Raw genomic sequence first — 15,499 nt, 5'->3', positions numbered from 1 at the left:
CACCTCCTTCTCTGTCACCCCTCTCCCTGTCTCTGTAACTCACTCCAATCTCCTCCACCCCTCCCTATCTCTGTAACCCTCTCCAGTCTCTTTCCCTCTCCGTCTCTTCAGATCCTTCTCTCCATCCTGTAACCCCCCCCCCCCCCCACACTCTGGGACACCACCATCCCTCCCCCAACGTTACCGGACAGGAGGGAGGAGAACTCCAGGATGCTAACCATAGACATGTGGCAGACATAGTGGCCCAGAAGCCTTTTTAATTAGTTGTTTTTCCCCACTGTTGACACTGGGGCTGAAGGAGTGGAGGTTACAGAATCAGGGATGGGGGGGTGGGGGAAAGAAAGGCTCACATATCCCAGAGAAAGGACTCATGCCCAGCTTCATAGAGCCACCAGCTTCTCGTTGAGTGAGATCTGAGCCTGGGTGAGGTTTGAGAGGTAAGTTACCATCAGGAGATCCTGCAAGTAAAAGAGAGAGATGGGAAAGGGTGGGGGGGAGAGAGAGGGAATTCACAAGGTCACCGATGATGTAGCTATTCACCCCAAAGCCCTCCCAACCTCCACAGGGAATCCAATCCATGGATACTTGATGGGATCCTTAGAACGTCACAGCACAGGAAACTGGCCCTTCTAGTCTGTGCCAAACTCTTATTCTGCTTTGCTCTGCTTATGTGCACCCAGACCAAAGCCATGTACATCAATGTACTTATCCATTTTTTCTTAAATGTTGAAATTGAGCTTGTATTCATTACTTCAGCTGGTTCCACACCCCCACCATTCTCTGTGTGAAGAAGTTCCCCCTAAACTTCTCCCCTTTCACCTTTAACCCATGTCCTCTGGTTTGTATCTCACCTACCTTCAGTGGAAAAAGCCTATCTACATTTCTGTCTAACCCTCTCATAATTTTAAATACTTCCATCAAGTCTTCCCTTATTCTTCTATGCTCCAGGGAATAAAGTCTGAACCTGTTTCACCTTTCCCTGTAACTCAGATCAAGTCCTGTCAATATCCTAGTAAATCTTCAGGGAATAAAGAGCTAATCTGTTTAACTTTTCCCTGTAACTTAGTTCCTTGAGTCTTATTGAAGATTGACTCTTTCAATCTTATTGATATCCTTCCTGTATGTAGTTAGACCAAAACTGTACACAATACTCCAAATTTGGCTCACCAATGTTGCTTTCAACTTTACCGTAACATCTCAACTCCGAAACTCAATACTTGGATTTATGAAGGCCAGTTTGTCAAAAGCTCCGACCCCATCTATCTGTGATGCCACTTTCGGAGAATTCCTAGATCCCTCTGTTCGATCATATTCCTCTGTGCCCTTCTGTTTTCCATGCATGTACTACCTGATTTGACCTTCCAAAATGCAACATCTGACAACATCCCAATCTAGAATTCCCACCCAGGACCGTAATAAATTATCAACTAGGATCTCCCACCAGGGGAGAAAATCCCAAGACCCTTGAGGGGATTCCAATCTAGAATTCCCATCTGAGATCTTATGGTTGCCTCCGGCAGTCTCAAGAAATTCCCAAACAGGATTCCCAACAGGGGAACAAATCTCCAGACTCTCGATGGGAGATGGGATCCCAAATCTAGAATTCCCATCTGGGAATTGGCTCGATCCTGGAAGCCTCAAGAAATTCTCAATTAGGAATTCCCATGAAGCATCCAATCCCTAGACCTCTGATGGGACCACAATCTAGAATTCTATTCTGGGATTTAATGGTTCGATCCCAGAAGCCTCAAGAAATTCCCAAACAGGATCTCCTACCAGGGATACAATCCCTGGACTCAATGGGATCACAAACCAGAATTCCAACTCCTGGGATCTAATGGTCTGATCCCTTAACCTCACCAAAACCCCCAAACATTCCACCCCCTCCCCTAGAATTTCCACCCCAGATCCAATAGTTTGTTCCTGGCAGTGGAAGGGAAAATGGGAGACTTACATTAATGTTACTGTTCAACATTGTCTCAAAATCCTGAGCCGAGATCTTCGGGACTTTGTTCACCAGGTCGATGAGGAATCTCCCCACGGAGTTATCAGGAGATACTTTTCCCGACTGCAGGAGCGGGGAGGGAAGAGAAACAGGAAGGTCAGTGATCAATGAGAACACATGAGGGGAATCTCCCCCAAACGATCTCGAGAGCGCCATTCCATCTGGAGCAAAGAGGTTTGCAGAGAAACAGAGTTCTCCGCAGGGTCCTTCCAACCAATCTTACAGCATAGTACAGGCTGTTTGGCACATGATGTGGTGCCGACTCATTTACATCTACCCCCCCAAAAAACATACACCCTCCCTACCTCATAACCATTTTTTTTCATGCACATGCCTGTCTCTTTAATGCCCCTATTGCTCCAGCCTCCACCACCATCCCTGGCAGGGCATTCCATGCACCCACAACTCTCTGTGTAACAAATTCACCCCTAATGTCTCCCCTAAACTTACCTCCCTTTCTTTTAGTACAGATGTCCTCTTGTATTTGCTACTCCTGCCCTGGGAAAAAGGTGCTGGCTGTCTACCTTACCTATGCCTCAGAATTTTGTAGACCTCCATTAAATTCAGTAGGGAAAAAGCCTGCTTGCATTTACTCTATCTAGACCCCTTATAATTTTGTACACCTTGATCAAATATCCCCTCATTCTTCTATGTTCCAATGTATATTGATGATTTAGATTATGGACTGAATGGTTTTGTGGCTAAGTTTACAGATGGCACCAAGATTGGTAGTGGAGTAGGAAATGTTGAAGAAATTGAAAGGTTGCAGAGACTTGGACAGCTTGGTTGAGAGGGTAAATAAATGGCAGATGAGATACAATGTTGAGAAATGTACGGTTGTACATTTTGAAGAGGGAATAAACAGGCAGATTATTATTTGGATGGGAAGAAAATTCAAAATTCGGAAGTGCAAAAGGACTTGGGGGTCCTCGAGCAGGATAACCTAAAGGTTAATCACCAGGTTGGATGGGCAGTAAAGAAAGTGAATGCTATGTTGGCATTCATTTTAAGGGGAATAGTGTATAAGAATAAAGAGGTGTTGATGAGGCTCTATGGGGCACTGGGGAGAACTCATATGGAGAACTGTGTGCATTTTTGGGACCCTTATCTTAGAGGGGATATAATAAAGTTGGAGAAAACAGAAAATTAACCATGATAGTTCCTGGAATGCGGGGGCTCTTGGACTGTATTCATTGGAATATAGAAGAAAGAGAGAGATCTGAATTGGACAGAGCAGATGTGATTAGGAGGCTTCCCTTGGTGGGTGAATCGAGGACAAGTGGGCATGGTCTTAGAATTAGAAGGTACCCATTTAAAACTGAGATGAGGAGAAATTCCTTTACCTCAAGGATCATGGATTTGTGGAATTCGTTGCCACATACAGCTGTGGAAGCCTGATCATTGGGGGAGTTTAAGGAGGAGATTGATAGGTACCTAATAAGTCAGGGTATCAAGGATATAGGGAAAAGACCAGAACTTGAAATGAGATGTGAGCCTTTCCCTGTAACTCAGTTTTGTACAATTTTACCATACATCTCAAATCCTGTACTCAATACTATGATTTATGGCCAATATGCCAAAAGCTCCCTCTCCAACCCTATCTAACTGTGATGCCACTTTCTCTCTGTTCTACTGCACTCCTCAGTGTCTCACCATTTACCATGCATGTTCTTTCTTAGTTTGCTCTTCCAAAGTGCAATACCTCACACTTATCTGCATTAAATTCCATCTAACATTTCCTCCCTAAACTTTCCTCCCTTCACCTTGTACAGATATCCTTTGGTGTTTGCTACTCCTGTCCTATCCTATCTATGCCTCTCAGAATTTTGTAGACGTCTACTAAGTCACCTCTCATCCTTCTTCGCTCCAAAGAGAAAAGTCTCAGCTCTGCTAACCTTGCCTCATTAAATCTTCTCTGCACCCTTTCGATAGCTTCCACATCCTTCCTGTAATGAGGTGACCAGAACTGAACACAATATTCTAAGTGTGGTCTCACCAGAGATTTATAGAGCTGCAACATCACCTCACGACTCTTGAAATCAATTCCTTAATGAATGAAGCCTAGCGTACCATAGAACATAAGCAATAAGAACAGGAGTAGGCCATCTGGCCCGTCGAGCCTGCTCCGCCATTCAATGAGATCATGGCTGATCTGATGATAGGCTCGTCTCCATCGACCTGCCTTTTCTCCATATCCCTTAATTCCTTCACTATGTAGAAATATATCTAGTCTTGCCGTAAACATATTCACAGAGGTCGCCTCCACTGCTTCAATGGGCAGTGAATTCCACAGATTCACCACCCTCTGGGAAAAGCAGTTTCTCCTCATTTAAATCTAATACCCTGAATCTTAATGCTGTCGTCTAGTTCTGGTCTCCCCACCAATGGAAACAACTTACCTCTATCTTATCCATGCCTTTCATAATTTTATATGCTTCTATAAGATTTCCTCTCATTCTTCTGAATTCCAGCGAGTATAGTCCCAGACAACTCAATCTCTCCTCATAGTCTAAACCCCTCATCCCTGGAATCAACCTGGTGAACTTCGACTAAACTGCCTCCTCAAATAAGGAGACCAGAGCTGCATGATAGGCCTTCTTAGCTGTCCTATCAACCTGCACAACAACCTTGAGAGATCAATCAGATGCATACCAGCTTTAAAAGATCAGATGGTGAGTTTTTCTTAAAATTCAACAACAGAGGACTGAGTCCAAAATGACAGCGCCTGTGCACAGCAGCAAACCAAGAGGTAGTTGGAGACTTTAGGGAAGTGTAGACCGGCGTAGGACACCAGAAACAGGTGAGGGGGAGAAGCAGAGTTAGACGACCCTACAGGACGGTAACCATGGCAATGGGCCAGCAAGGGGCTTAGTGACTGAGGGACACACACAGGCTGTGGGCTGCCAGACTGGATTGTGGGGAACCAGGTATCGAAACTGGGATTCGAGACAGCATTGAGAGTAAGAAGGGTAGGTGGGCCTCAGACACTGAAGGCTTCCCAATCGTGTCCGCAGTTTGGATCTGGAGCTTGGGCAGCTGATGGATCGAACAGAAGTCTATGTGGCTGCAGGAGTGCTGGAGGTGAACCCATGGATACTCAGTGTCTCCAAAGGTACTCTTGCTTCTTTTTCTCTCATACTGTGAGGGGTGTGGGTGGAAATGGTCATGGCAAATTTGTTTACCACCACTTTTTGTGTGAAGAAGTTCCCCCTGATGTTCCCTTTTCTCCCTTAGCCCATGTCTTCTGGTTTGTATCACACCCAACTTCAGTGGAAAAAGCACTTTCTCTATCTATCCCCATCATAATTTTGTATAACTCCATCAAAATTTAAATTTAGATGGACTAAATTTAAATTTAGTCCGTGCAGCCCAATTTACACACAATCGATCTACAACCCTGGCACGTTTCGAACAGTGGAAGGAAACCAGAGTCCCAGGGGAAAACACACGCAGGCATGGGGAGAATGTACAAAATCCTTAAAGACAGCACAGGATTCAAACCCTGGTCCCAATCGCTGGCGTTGTGCTAACCACAAAGCCAACCACGCTTCCCCACTCCCCTCATTCTTCTACACTCCGGGGAATAAAGTACAAACCTGGTTAACCTTTTCCTGTGACTCAATTCCAGAAGCCCCGGCCACATCCTTGTAAATCTTCAGGGAAAAAAGTCCTAACATGTTCAACTTTTCCCTGTAACTCAGTTCCTCGAATCCCGTCAAAATCTTAATAAATCTTCTCTGCACTATTTCAATCTTATTGAGATCAGTTAGGTGACCAAAACTGCACATAATACATAAAATTTTGCCTCTCAATGTCTGTACAAGTTCACCATAACATTCAAACTCCTATACTCAATACTTTGACTTATGAAGGCCAATGTGCCAAAAGCTCTCTCTCCGACTCTAATCACCTGTGAGGTCACTTTCAGGAAATTATATCCCTGTGTCCCCAGATCCTTCTGTTCCACTCCATTCCTGACAGTACAGCACGGCAGAGTGCAGGAGAACTCATGGACAGGATGGGCTAGGAGAGGTGGGACCAGTATGAGTGGGTTGTATCCATGGATAGGACGAGTTTAGAGGTATGAGGGCAGGTGGGATGTATCCATGGATAGGATGGGTTTAGAGGTACGAGGGTAGGTGGGACGTAGCCATGGATCGGATGGTTTTAGATGGATGTGGGCAGGTAAGTGGGACGTATCCATGAATAGAACGGGTTTAGAGGGACATGCATAGGTGGGACCAGTGTGGGTAGGACAGATCCATGGATATGAAAGGTTTGGAGCGACAAGGGCTGAATCAGGCAGGAGGGGCAGAGGGAGGGTCTTGTGAGCACTCACCAACACATCCTCAGCGTACTGAAGCACGGTGGCCAGCATGTCCTGGATGCGGCTAGCCAGTGTACCGACCTGTTCAAGTTCTGTGGCGAGACCAACGGTCCGCGAGGGGCTAGTCCTCGTCTTCTGGATCAGGTCAACTGTGGGAGGGCAGAAAAGAGTCACCAGTCAGAATGGGGGAGGAGGGAGAAAACCATAGGAGTGGAAGGAGGCGGCAGAAAATCCTGGGAGTGGGAGGAGGGGGAGTTAGTCCCCGGGAGTGAGGGGAGGGGGAGCGAAGGGAGAGGGACTCCCTCAGGAGTGGAGCGGGGAGGAGCAGGCGAAGAGGGCGCGGGGGAGCGGGCGAAGAGGGCACGGGGGAGCGGGCAGAGGGCACGGGGGAGCGAGCAAAGAGGGCACAGGGGAACTGCGAAGAGGGCGCGGGGAGCAGGCGAAGAGGGCGCGGGGGAGCAGGCGAAGAGGGCGCGGGGGAGCAGGCGAAGAGGGCGCGGGGGAGCAGGCGAAGAGGGCGCGGGGGAGCAGGCGAAGAGGGCGCGGGGGAGCAGGCGAAGAGGGCGCGGGGGAGCAGGTGAAGTGGGTGCGGGGGAGCGGGCGAAGAGGGTGTGAGGAGATGGGGGAAGAGGTCATGGTGGGGGTGGGGGAAGGAAGCTATCACCGTACCTCCGATCCGCTCAGTGTCGTAGTAGACATACTGGACAGTCAGTGGGGTGAACATCACCCCCATGGTTTTCCCCGGGACCCCCAGTGGGGCGCTACAGGGGGAGAGTAGGTAGGTATGTGACTACAGGTTACTTCCCGAAACACCCACAGCACATTCAAAACCCCCCTCAAAAGCCCTCATGACCACTCACTGACACCCCTCACCCCCTCCACTCCTCCGACACCACACCTCCACACCCCCTCCAAAAGCCCTCCACCCCCCCCGAAAGCCCTCCACCCCCCCCCGAAAGCCCTCCACCCCCCCCGAAAGCCCTCCACCCCCCCGAAAGCCCTCCACCCCCCCGAAAGCCCTCCACCCCCCCCGAAAGCCCTCCACCCCCCCCGAAAGCCCTCCACCCCCGAAAGCCCTCCACCCTCCCGAAAGCCCTCCACCCCCCGCGAAAGCCCTCCACCCCCCGCGAAAGCCCTCCACCCCCCGCGAAAGCCCTCCACCCCCGCGAAAGCCCTCCATCCCCCTGCGAAAGCCCTCCATCCCCCTGCGAAAGCCCTCCATCCCCCTGCGAAAGCCCTCCATCCCCCTGCGAAAGCCCTCCATCCCCTTACGAAAGCCCTCAATCCCCCTCCAAAAGCCCTCAATCCCCCTCAAAATCTCTCAGTCCCTTCAGCAGGTCACACAGTGTTCTTTATGACAAAGACACATAGCCAACATCTTGGACCTAGGTCTTTCATCAAGTATAAGCAAAAAGCTGGCAGGCAGGTGCCGCTTGAATTAAAAAGGTGTGGGAGGGAGAGGTGGTGGAACATGAGGGCACAAGGGAATGCAGATGATGTTCTATTCACTGCCATTGAATCAGATCTGGAACTCTTGCGGGAGCTTTCTGGATACGATGACAGGATACTTGAGGGAGCTTCCCCAGAGGCCAAAACCCTTGAAGGAGCTTCCCCGGATCTGGGAGATTGGGAACTCCAACAATGACATGAGGAAGATTCTGCCAAGGTTGGAACTTTTGTGGGAGCTCGCCCCGAATCTGGAATAATGAAGGAGCCTCCCACCACTCCTGACCAACACCTCCCCACTCTCACTTTCTTCCTACCTGACATAAGCCTTAATGGACATTCTCCCACCCTGGAGTGTGGTGTCGACGGTGAGGTGCACAGGGCTGTGGGCCTCCCGGCTGTAGAATTCATGGATCAGGACAGAGTGTTCTGTGATGTCGTGACCAGTGGCAAACCTGCAGAGGTGGAGAGGGATGCAGACCTTGCTTCAACATGTGTCCTGAATCCGCGTTTCCATGACCGTTGTCACTCTGTCCCTCTTGCTCAAGGGGATATCTCCACACTGACTGGTGACTCTCCATCCCCCTCTCTCAGGGGATATCTATACACGGACCTATGTCTCCCCATCTCCCTCTCTCAGGGGGATATCTGTACACAGACCAATCTCTCCGTCCCTCTCTCCCAGTGGGTATCTGTACACTGACTGGTGCCTCTTCGACCCTCTCTCTCAGGGGGTTATTTTTTACAGTGACCAGTGTCTCTCCGTCCCTCTTTCTTAGGGGGATATCTGTATTCTGACCAGTGTCTCTCCATCCGTCTCTCTCTCTCTCTCTCTCTCTCTCTCTCAGGGGATAATCTGTACACTGACCCATGTCTCTTCGACCTTCACTCTCTCAGGGGGACATCTGTACCCCAATCGTTTGGCTGAAAATGTTATTTTTCTAACTCACCAGCCAACGATGACTTCGTTTGGAGCTACTTTCCGATGCAACTCATACATATTCTTGGCGAACTCCATGTCCACTGCAACCTGTGAGTGAAGGGAAGGTCAGGACATTTTTGCCAAACATTCTTTCTTCACTTTTTGAATCATCTAATGTTCTGGAACAGTACATGCCAATCAGCCCACTTTCCAATTCTATCTTATCTTTGGTGCTCCCAATAACAACCCCATCCCCAACCCAAAAAACTTCCCAACGGGATCCTTTGGCATATTGGCCTTCAGAAATCAAAGTATCGAGTATAGGAGTAGGGGATGTTCTGGTAAGTTGTACAAGACATTGGTGAGGCCAAATTTGGAGTATTGTGTGCAGTTTTGGTCACCTAACTAAAGGAAAGATATCAATAAGATTGAAAGAGTGCAGAGAAGATTTACTAGAATGTTGCCCATACTTCAGGAACTTATTTGCAGGTAAAGGTTAAACAGGTGAGGACTTTATTCGCTGGAGTGTAGAAGAATGAGGGGAGATTTGAAAGAAGTGTTTAAAATTATGAAGGGGATAGACAGAGTAAAAATATGTAGGCTTTTTCCACCGAGGGTAGGTGAAATGCAAACCAGAGGACATGGGTTAAGAGTGAAGCGGAAAAGTTTTGGAGGATCACAAGGGGGAATCTTCTTCACTTAGAGAGTGGTCAGAGTGTGGAATAAGCTGAAGTGGTGAATGTGGGCTCAATTTTCACATTTAACAAGAATCAGGTACATGAATGGGAGGGTTATTAACTGGGTGTAGGTCAGAAAATTATTCAGCACAGACTAGAGGAGCTTGTTTTGTGCTGTAATCTTCTATGGTTCTTTGGATCCAATCCTTGATTCTCCTAGTAAAAGCCCCATTCCCAATGGGATCCAATCCTTGGTGCTTCCATCCAGCCCATGAGCCCAAGCTGCCCAATTAACGTAAAACCCCTGTACATTTTTGGAGGGTGGGAGCAAACCCAAGTACCCGGAGGAAACCCTTGTAGACATAGCGAGAACGTACAAACTCCTTTCAGGCAGTGTCCGATTCAAACCCTGATTGCTGGCACTTTAACAGCATCACACCCCACCCAACATCCTTCCAATGGGATCCAATCCTTGGTCCTCCCAATAATAGCCTCAATCCCAATAGGATCCAATTCTTGGCACTCCCAATAACAGCCCCATTCCCAACCTACATTCTTTCCAATGGCATCTCATCCTTGACTCTCTCAATAATGGCCCTATTCCAATCGGAATCTAATTAGTGGTGATCCTAATAATGGCCCCATTCCTAACCCACTCACTTCCCGATGGAATCCAACCTTAGGTTCTCCCAGTAACTGCCCCATTCCCAGCACAACACATTTCCCAGTGAGATCTGGTATTTGGCTCTCTCAGTAACTGCCTTATTCCCATCACAATTCACTTTTCAATGGGATCTGATCCTCGTCTCTCCCAAAAATGGCTCCATTCCAAATCCACACACTTCCCAATTGGATGCAATTCTTGTCTCTCCCAGTAACTGTCCCATTACAAGCAAAATGCAATTCTAAATGGAATCAGATCCTTGTCTCTCCCAAAAACAGCCTCATTCCCATCACACTTCCCAATGGGATCAGATCCTTGGCTCTACCAGTAATGGCCCCATTCCTAACAAAACATATAAACTGGGTCAGGTGGGGTAAAAGGATCCCAGGATAGCAAGCTCGAGGAGCCAAATGGCCTCTTCCTGTCTCTCGAGCAACCGCCTCTGGTGTTTGGTCACGTGCTGGAACCTTACCTCGTCTTCTGACTCATTGTGGGGCACAGAGAAGCAGTTGGTGATCTCCACAGTCTGTTTGTCCACCGTTCCTGGAGCAGGGAGGATGATGGGGGCATAAGGGAGAGAAAGATGAGCAGGATAAAAGAGCAAGGGAGAGTGAGGAGGGGAAGAGGATGGAGAGGGGAAGGGGTGGAAGGAATGGGGAACGCAGGACAGGGGGCAGGCAGGAGCGAGAGGGGGAAAGAGGGAGGGGGAGCGAGGGAGGGAAGGGGAGAGAGGGAGGGGGAGAGAGGGAGGGGGGAGAGAGGGAGGGGGAGAGAGGGAGGGGGAGAGAGGGAGGGGGAGAGAGGGAGGGGGAGAGAGGGAGGGGGAGAGAGGGAGGGGGAGAGAGGGAGGAGAGAGGGAGGAGAGAGGGAGGGAGAGAGGGGGGGAGAGGGAGGGAGAGAGGGGGGGAGAGGGAGGGAGAGAGGGGGGGAGAGAGGGAGGGGGGAGAGAGGGAGGGGGGAGAGAGGGAGGGGGGAGAGAGGGGGGGAGAGAGGGGGGAGAGAGGGAGGGGGGAGAGAGGGAGGGGGAGAGAGGGAGGGGGGAGAGAGGGAGGGGGGAGAGAGGGAGGGGGAGAGAGGGAGGGGGAGAGAGGGAGGGGGAGAGAGGGAGGGGGAGAGAGGGAGGGGGAGAGAGGGAGGGGGAAATTAGAAGGGTATGAGGAGATGAGGTGGTCTGCAAACCCCAGCCCCACTCATTCCCAACCCCACTCTTCCTCTTCAAACTCAATTGTTACCCTACCCCCTCCTGCATTGAACCCCTCTGACGCTAACTGCACAGGCTTTGTGTTAAATACAATACTGAAGAAACTCAGCAAGTAAAACAGTGACCAGTGGAGCTATGCAGGGATCTTTACTGGGATCCCTGATCTGTGATTTTTATAAATGGCCTAATTGAAGAGGCGGAAGGATGGGTCAGTAAATTTGCGGATGATACGAAGGTTGGGGGAGTTGTGGATGGAGCTAATGGTCATCATCGATCACAACAGGATATAGGCAAGATGAGTAATTGGGAGAGGTGCTGTGGATAGTTTCTTACAACAGGATTTAAACTGGTTGCAGAGTTGGGTGGAAAAGTGGCAGATGGAGATCTAACCAGATATGTGTGACGTAATGCATTTTGAAAGATGTTAATATTGTGGAAAAACAGAGGGATCCAAATCTATAGATCTCTCAAGGATTCCACGCAGGTTGACAGGATAGGTAAGAAGGCCTATGGGATGTTCAGCTTCATTATTAGAGGGATTGAATTCAAGAGTCAATAGGTCATGTTGTAACTCTACAAACCTCTGGTGAGACCACAGAATATTGTGTTCAGTTCTGATCATCTCATTATTGGAAGGATGTGGAAGCTATGGAAATTTACTTGGATTTTGCCTGGAGGCAAGGTTAGCAGGGCTGAGACATTTCTCTTTGGAGCATAGAAGGATGAGATGAGACTTGTTAGAAGGTTTACAAGATTATGAGAGGCAATAGATAGAATGGACAGCCAGCACCTGTTTCCCAGGGAAGGAATGGCAAACACCAGAAGACCGGTGCAAAGTGAAAGTACGAAGGTTTTGGGGGGGGTGGGGGGTAGGTTGGGGGGGAGACACCAGGGATAAGTGCGTGTTTTTTTTTTCACAGAGAATTGTGGGTGCTGGGGAAAACCACGTTGATCAAGTCTCTGGTACGGAGTATAATCCTGTGGCTGAGAAGGGAAGGGATGAGAAGAGGCGAGTTGTAGTGATATGGGATTCCATAGTTAGGGGGGACAGAGAAGAGGTCTTGTGGAAGAGATCGAGAATCCCAGATGGTATGTTGCCTCCCTGGTACCAGAGCCCGAGATATCTCAGATCGAGTTCACGGCATTCTCAGATGAAGGGTGAGCAGCCAGATGCCATGGTCCATTTACGAAGGGTGAAGAGGTTCTGCAATGAGAGTTCAGGTTGAAGGACAGGACCTGCAGGGTTGTTATCTCAGGATATCTACCCCTGCCCTGTGCTAATGAGGTTAGAAGTATCGGCTCCGCCCCCCCCCCGCCTCGGGTTGCACGGGCCGGTCTTGGCTCCCCCCCCCCCCCCCACAGGGTCGCACGGGACTATCTCGGCCCCCATCCCTCTGGGTTGTGCGCGCCTGTCTCCAGGAGGATATTGAAGCTTAACGTGGCTAAAGACATGGTGCAGGAGGGAGGGCGGGTTTCATGTTTCTGGATCATTGGGCTCCCTTCCAAGAAATGTGGAACCTGTTATAATGTGTCCATTTGCATCCGAAGTGGAAAGGAATTAATATTCCATTGGGAAGGTTTGCTAGTGCTGCTCTGGTGGGTTTAAACTAGATTTGCAGGGGGAGGGAAACCAGAGTGCCATACCAGATAGAGGACTGGAAGAGGGAAAAGATGATGCAAAAATTGCATGCACTATTAGAAATCAACAGGTTGTACTTGATGAAAGTACATCTATTTCAATGCAAGGAGTATTGTAGGAAAGACAGATGATCTTAGAGCATGGATTATGACATTGTGGCAGCTCAAAGTTCCGGGCTTCCATTGGTTTTGATGTGATAGAACAGGAGGGTTGAAAGGGGGAGGAGTATCATTGCTCGTCAGGGAAAATATCACAGCTGTGTATAAGCAGGACAGACCAGAGGCCTCGTCTACCAAGGCCATATGGGTGGACCTGAGGAATGGGAAAGGTATGACCACACTCATGCGATTGTATTACAGGCCACCCAATAGACAAGAATTGGAGGAGCAAATCTGTACAGAGAGCAGACAGCTCTAGGAAACACAAGGTTGTTGGATAATGGGGATTTTAACTTTCCACATATTAACTAGGTCTCCCATACTGTAAAAGGGCTGGAGTTTGTAAAATGTTTGCGGCCCTGAACTGTGGTTGAGGGAGGAGGTGTGGGCACAACTGTTGCACTTCCTGTCCAATGGATAGGATGGGTTGGAGGGATGTGGGCAGGTGGGACCAATGTGGTTTGGATGGATCCATGGACAGGATGGGTTTATAGGGAAGTGGGCAGGTGGAACCCCAGCAGGGTTCCCCTCCCACCATTCCCCCTCACCCAGAAGGGTGCCCCTGTCATTCCCCCTCACCAAGCAGAGTAGCACCTATCCATTTCCCTCTCACCCATCAGGGTACTCCATCCCCTCACCCAGCAGGGTTCCCCCCACCTCTTCGCCGTCAGTCGGCAGGATACCCCTTTCACCTGACCTAGCCGCGTGCCCCCACCCGTCCCCCCTCTCATCCAGCAGAGTGCCCCCCACCCAAGCCCCTTCACTCCCATCCATCTACCAGGGTGCCTTCTAACCTAGCAGGGTGCCGATGCCCCTACGCGCCTCTTCGCTCCGTCGCTCACTGCCGTCCGCGATAGAGCACAGCACAACGGGATGGATCCGGACCGTCGGACCCGCCGCCACCGCCATCTTCCCTATTCCTCGTCGCCGGTCGCAAAGGCCGACGTCACGTCCGGCCCGTTGCGCTGCACGCGGTGTGGTGAGTGACGCGATGTCTTCCGTGACGTGATGGGGAGGAGGGGGTGGGAGGCACCGGAGTTGTGAGTGACGGGAGGGAGAGAAAGCCGGTGACGTAAGGTCTCTGTGACGTACGGGCAGTGGGGAGGGTTCGGAGCAGGGTGTGACGTTGGGGCTCCGTGAAGTTGCGGGAACAGCGCCCCCCATAGTATGTGGAGGACCGGTACAGAAGGACATGGAGAGGAGGCAGGTTAGAGGAAAGGTGAGAACTGGTAAAGGATGGGGTGGGTGGCTCTGTGAATGCAGAGGGGAAAGGTAAGGGAGCAGAGGGGAAAGGTAAGGGAAAAGGACCGTGTAGCGTGAATAAAAGCTCCCACGACTGGAGAGAGAACAAATGCTTTTATTAGATTACAACTATGCGTAGGGTTACAGAAGGGTTCTGGGTTTACGGGGGAAACCAGGGTTACATGTGGGCAGATGGGGGCAGAGCCAGCCAGCCATCAGCTCAACACCCTACCAGTGAATCCCAGTTCACTGCAGATGTACTACAGGAGAGACGTGATGGTGGGGTGCTGGAGTACGTCCGGTCAGAGGGTGACCAGACGGAAGGTGCCCAGACAGATGATGCCCAGATGGAGGTTGCTGGAGAGTGCCCAGAGGAGCCCAGATAGAGGATGCCCAGACGGTCAGAGGGTGCCCATTCAGGGGATGCCCAGAAAGTCAGAGGCTGCCTCATCGGAGAGTGCCCAGAGGCTCAGAGGAGCCCAGACAGAGGGAGCTCAGATGGTCAGAGGATGCACAGACAGAAGGTGCCCAATCTGTCAGACGGTGCCCATATGGAGGGTGTCAGATGGTCAGAGGGTATCTACACAGAGGGTACACAGACAGAGGGTGCCCAGTCTGTCAGAGGGTGTCCAGATGGAGGGTGCCCAGTCTGTCAGAGGGTGTCCAGATGGAGGGTGCTGAGATGGAAGGTGCCCAGAGGGTGGGTGCACAGACGGTCGGAGTGCCTAGGCGGAGGATGCCCAGATGGCTGTTGCCAAAATGGAGGGTGCCCAGACAGAGGATGCCCAGACATTCGGAAGGTGTCGAGGTTGCCCAGATGGAGGGTGCCGAGACAGTCAGACGGGGCCCAGATGGAGGGTGCCCAGACAGTCAGAGGGTGCCCAGATGCACAGATAGTCAGAGGGTGCCCAGATGGTTGGCAGGAGCCCAGACGGTCAGAGGGCACCCAGGTGGTTGGAGGGTGCCTAGTTGGAAGATAAGATGTTGTTCCTCTAATTTGCGGAAGTTCTCAGTCTGGCAGTATTTGAGATCTTGGACAGCCATGTCGGCAAGGGAATGGGATGGGAATTGAAATGGGTGGCCACTGGGAGATCCATGTTATTACACTGGAAGGAGGTGAGGTGCTCAACAAAGCAGTCTCCCAGCCTGTGTCCAGTCTCTCCGATGTAGAGGAGACCACAGCGAGAGCACCAGATGCAGTAGATGACGCCTACAGAT

General features: G+C 50.4%; 1 protein-coding gene across 2 annotated transcripts; it reads right to left on the bottom strand.

Annotated features, from left to right (window-relative positions):
- Positions 1-228: 228 nt before the first annotated feature.
- Positions 229-13,991, bottom strand: eif3f (eukaryotic translation initiation factor 3, subunit F). 2 transcript variants are annotated; one of them, XM_069936652.1, is made up of 8 exons: positions 13,834-13,990; positions 10,514-10,584; positions 8,729-8,808; positions 8,096-8,233; positions 7,002-7,093; positions 6,345-6,481; positions 1,955-2,068; positions 229-458 (listed from the first exon to the last, which is right to left on the bottom strand). In XM_069936652.1, the coding sequence occupies exons 1-8, from the start codon at positions 13,946-13,948 to the stop codon at positions 381-383; spliced, it is 825 nt and encodes a 274-aa protein (XP_069792753.1). In that variant the 5' UTR covers positions 13,949-13,990; the 3' UTR covers positions 229-380. The 2 variants fall into 2 exon arrangements, with proteins under 2 accessions (XP_069792753.1, XP_069792754.1); XM_069936653.1 differs by lacking the exon at positions 8,096-8,233 and having other exon boundaries at positions 13,834-13,991.
- Between the last annotated feature and the right edge of the window lie 1,508 nt (positions 13,992-15,499).

The sequence above is a fragment of the Narcine bancroftii genome, chromosome 5 (genome assembly GCF_036971445.1).
Source record: "Narcine bancroftii isolate sNarBan1 chromosome 5, sNarBan1.hap1, whole genome shotgun sequence".
NCBI classification, from domain to species: domain Eukaryota; kingdom Metazoa; phylum Chordata; class Chondrichthyes; order Torpediniformes; family Narcinidae; genus Narcine; species Narcine bancroftii.
The sequence above is the reverse complement of the archived record's forward strand: the minus strand, read 5'-3'. Positions and strand labels throughout refer to the sequence as shown.